The sequence below is a fragment of the Perkinsus marinus genome, assembly GCF_000006405.1.
Source record: "Perkinsus marinus ATCC 50983 genomic scaffold scf_1104296935302, whole genome shotgun sequence".
NCBI classification, from domain to species: domain Eukaryota; phylum Perkinsozoa; order Perkinsida; family Perkinsidae; genus Perkinsus; species Perkinsus marinus.
In genome coordinates, this window is record NW_003214508.1 from 1,389,207 (window position 1) to 1,392,705 (window position 3,499).

The 3,499-nt window shown below is 48.2% G+C and overlaps 2 protein-coding genes across 2 annotated transcripts in view; one reads left to right on the forward strand and one right to left on the reverse strand.

Moving 5' to 3' along the window:
• The window catches only part of Pmar_PMAR003735 (hypothetical protein), a gene marked incomplete at both ends in the record, with an annotated part of 2,634 nt that extends 2,234 nt beyond the window's left edge, over window positions 1-400 (forward strand). The window contains one exon of the mRNA XM_002784429.1: window positions 347-400. Within this exon, the coding sequence (XP_002784475.1) occupies window positions 347-400 (54 nt within the window). The remainder of the gene's footprint in view (window positions 1-346) is intronic.
• Window positions 401-642: 242 nt separating this feature from the next.
• Window positions 643-1,675, reverse strand: Pmar_PMAR003736 (hypothetical protein; the record flags this gene model as incomplete). The annotated part of the gene is made up of 6 exons (XM_002784430.1): window positions 643-1,020; window positions 1,065-1,189; window positions 1,235-1,307; window positions 1,349-1,474; window positions 1,523-1,599; window positions 1,648-1,675. 6 exons carry the CDS (start codon window positions 1,673-1,675, stop codon window positions 643-645), a joined length of 807 nt encoding a protein of 268 aa, XP_002784476.1.
• Window positions 1,676-3,499: the final 1,824 nt, after the last annotated feature.

The following is a 3,499-nucleotide window of genomic DNA, read 5'->3' on the forward strand; positions in this document are numbered from 1 at the left end:
ATACTGTTACTGTGTACGACATACACACTACGTACACTGTACGTGGACTTCAAACTGACACACACACATGTACGTGATGGCATGGTAGTAGTCCTCCCGTGTGGAGTACGATATGCGCTGTTTCTATTGCATCGATTGCGCGGCACAGTTTGTAAGTCTTTCAGCATCAAACTCAGTCCACGGCTGATCACTCACTCTCTTTGACTCAACAGCAAGGATGTGTAGCTGGAGAGAATGACATGTCGATCACTCTTCTGCACAGTCGCATTATTGCAGCAATCTGTGACATGAGAGTTCATGTAAATGGTGAACCACAATGATACGTATGTGACTACTATTGTCGCAGGAGTTCATATATATCCCCTACTTCTGGTACTACAACATAGCCATGTATAAATAGGTATACGAAGCAGGCATATATAGAGGATAAGATTCACCACTTCAAGACGGCGAAGGACTGACAAATGTTCAAGCATATAAACACGACGACGAAATACTAACACTTGTCGAAAGTCGTCGCGAATATATCGACAAGCCACACTGTATAGAGGTGCAGGGATAAACGGTCATTGCTTAGCTGTAGCAGCATCGACTCAGAGATGCCAGTAACCAATCTTCAGGAGTACTAAGCTGAGGGTTATATCATGAGCAATAGTAGTCTGCCTCTTCAAAGTAATAATGCAAAGAGATCAAGCTGACACATCGACGCTTCGGAGATGCATACTTTTTATCGAGCGCTTCAGATAGAGCGTATCCAAGACTGCGGGCCCGAGACTGCCATACCCTGAGTAGTTCTCTCCGGATGCGATTGAAATCATAGGGAAGCAGAACGGGACTACGAGCACCGCAAACCTCGCAAGCAATGCAGACGGCTGCCAAACTGGCTTGCGTATCCAGCACCGATAGAGGTTTGGAAAGAGCCTGGACCTCCATGAGGTACTGTGCTAACCAATATTCCCGAGGAAGGGATTCGGACCCGAGCATCGGGCAATAGGCGGAAAAGACGCTTCTGATAACATTCTGATACGAAACAATGATGCACTGAGGGACGTGGAAGTGCCTACCTCCGCCGTCTGGCTATAGACATCGAAATTGAGTTCGTTAAGGATGACCGCCTCCACAGTGTAGATTTGCTTAGGAGGGAGCACATAACCGGACAGATGCGCGAGGAAATCGCCGACGGTGACTCCTGAGCCAGACCAACAGGATGGCATTCTGCTGAGATAGTACCCACCTTTCGCGAGAGTATCTTTTCCGTCAAACGTATCTGCTACTTTGAGTGCTATACAGAGTGATGCTACTATTGCCTAAACATGCACTGAACCTCTTTAGTCAGAATAAGGCTGACCTGTTGGAGATCCGCTCCGGTGAGGAAAATAGCAGAAGTGGAAGTGAAGTAACGGTGCTTCCGAGAGAGCTGGGAGCCATACCGGTCTGTAATAGCAATTGCCGAGAACAGGACTGCATCGTCGAGCTAACGGAACACCACTACGGGGTATTCCACAGCAGCGGGTCTCATTACATTGAGAGCGTCCAAAGACTCGAGCATCCACGTTAGGATTGACCGCCGATCCGAGAGAGACATGCTAATCTCGCTTTCTAAAGCCTCCCACCCTACTCACATCACGAACATCGGGGAAGGCTCACGAGCAGCACCTCTATCATCCTTGATCATTTTGGACACTATTCCTGCCGTAGTACTTCGTGAGCTCATACCCCAATCGCTTGGATCTGCTCCTTCATTGAGTCGTGCCAAGGCCCGAGCAAGTCCCTGCACCACCCTGGCCATTCTCCGGGCCAGCTGAGCGCTACTCACGTCGTATGCGGCTCTGCTGGGCCTTTTAGCTGTGGCAGACCACTCACTGCTGCTCTTCTTCATTGAATATCGAAGTTCATTATGATTGTGTAGTGTACTAGTTTGTCCGGCCCTATTGTAGTGACGATCCACTCGCAAGGACCCCCGGCTGTCCATTGTGCTGGCACTACTCATTACTCTACTAAGTCTACGGCAACCACGACCACGATCCGGTGCTGGGGAGGAGGGCCGAAGCATACGGGATGACATACAAGCAGACTGTTCAGGGAGTCCCTAGACTGCTAGAGACACACAGAGCAACCAATCGGAATGCATAGAACCAATCACACAGCGAACGGATGACAGTTTGTTGACACGACACTCAGAATGGCGATGTCTGCCCTGCCCTTGTGCGCGGAGACAATGATCCGGCATTGATGGTGATCAACATAGATGAAGCACTGGGTAGACATAATGCATACCGCATTAGACAGTTAGTGATTAACATGGGAGCATCGCAACTCGACACGGTCGTTGTGAGCAAAAAATGATGCAGCACATACGCCATTCACACCAGCAGCCGAACAATCACAGCCTCGTACTGCATAATAAGCTGCTCCAGTTCAGCCGACATCATTTCACTTTCAGTTGCTCTGGCAGCTTGGAGTTGACCAACCCCGTCAAACGATTCATATACTCCTCGAAAGTACCCGGCAGGACGATAGAGTTGGCTGAGATAGAACAAGTCACGCCAATGCGCGGAGTGCAATAGAGGTTGGAATTCATTAAAGCTGTCGAAAGTTCCTCATTCCGGAATCGCGATACGCGGCGCTCACTCGGAGATAAGGCTACGACACGGAGGTTGACCAGTCCGCTTTGTTATTACGATCAGCTGAATATAAATCATTTTGGCACCATGCATAGCCGAGACCGATTCCTGCTCCAACGGCCGTAGCGGCAAGCCTTAGTCGAGGGCTCTTGAACAAAACCATGGCTGGAACAAATCCAGAGAAGAGGCCCATCGTACCCTTCGATGCGAAATTCTGAAAAAAGCAAGGTATGGACTATTGCAGTTGAATTCATGACGCTATACGCGATGTAGCGTTCGCGAGTTCCTAAATATGCCAGACTGCTCTATGGACAAAAATGAGATTCGGTGATTATCGAATTCGTTTTCCAGAATCTAGAAACTACACCACTGTACGGACTGTGAAAAAAGCTCACTAGCCGATTTACGCACATACTCATACATGAGTGTCGTAGTTCAAATTTTATGGTTTATTTCGGATCATAAAAAGAGGAAAAAATCATGACATGACTTTCATTGCTACGTCATAAACAGCTTTTCAAATGATTCGTCTGCGCTTCGCGTGATCAATGAACTGAGCATGCCTGGCAGTAACTCGTACAAGAGTTCGTCTATGATAGTAACCCAGCTTACGACAGCATAGAGTTCATAGTTGTCCAAAGGGCCAGGTTTACCCTTCGTGCCATCCGCAATCTCCGAGGAGTTACTCATAACAATCACAAAACCTGCACAAGAAGAGCAGTGTGAGGATGCAGGATCTGTCCAAGCTGGAAAAATTGCCGAATTCAGAGCAAGGTTACATTAGGCAATCGACCACACGAGGTCATGAAATAGGGTGTATGATACGAGTGGGACAGTTCCGTGAACACTCACGACCGACACATGTATGAGATGAT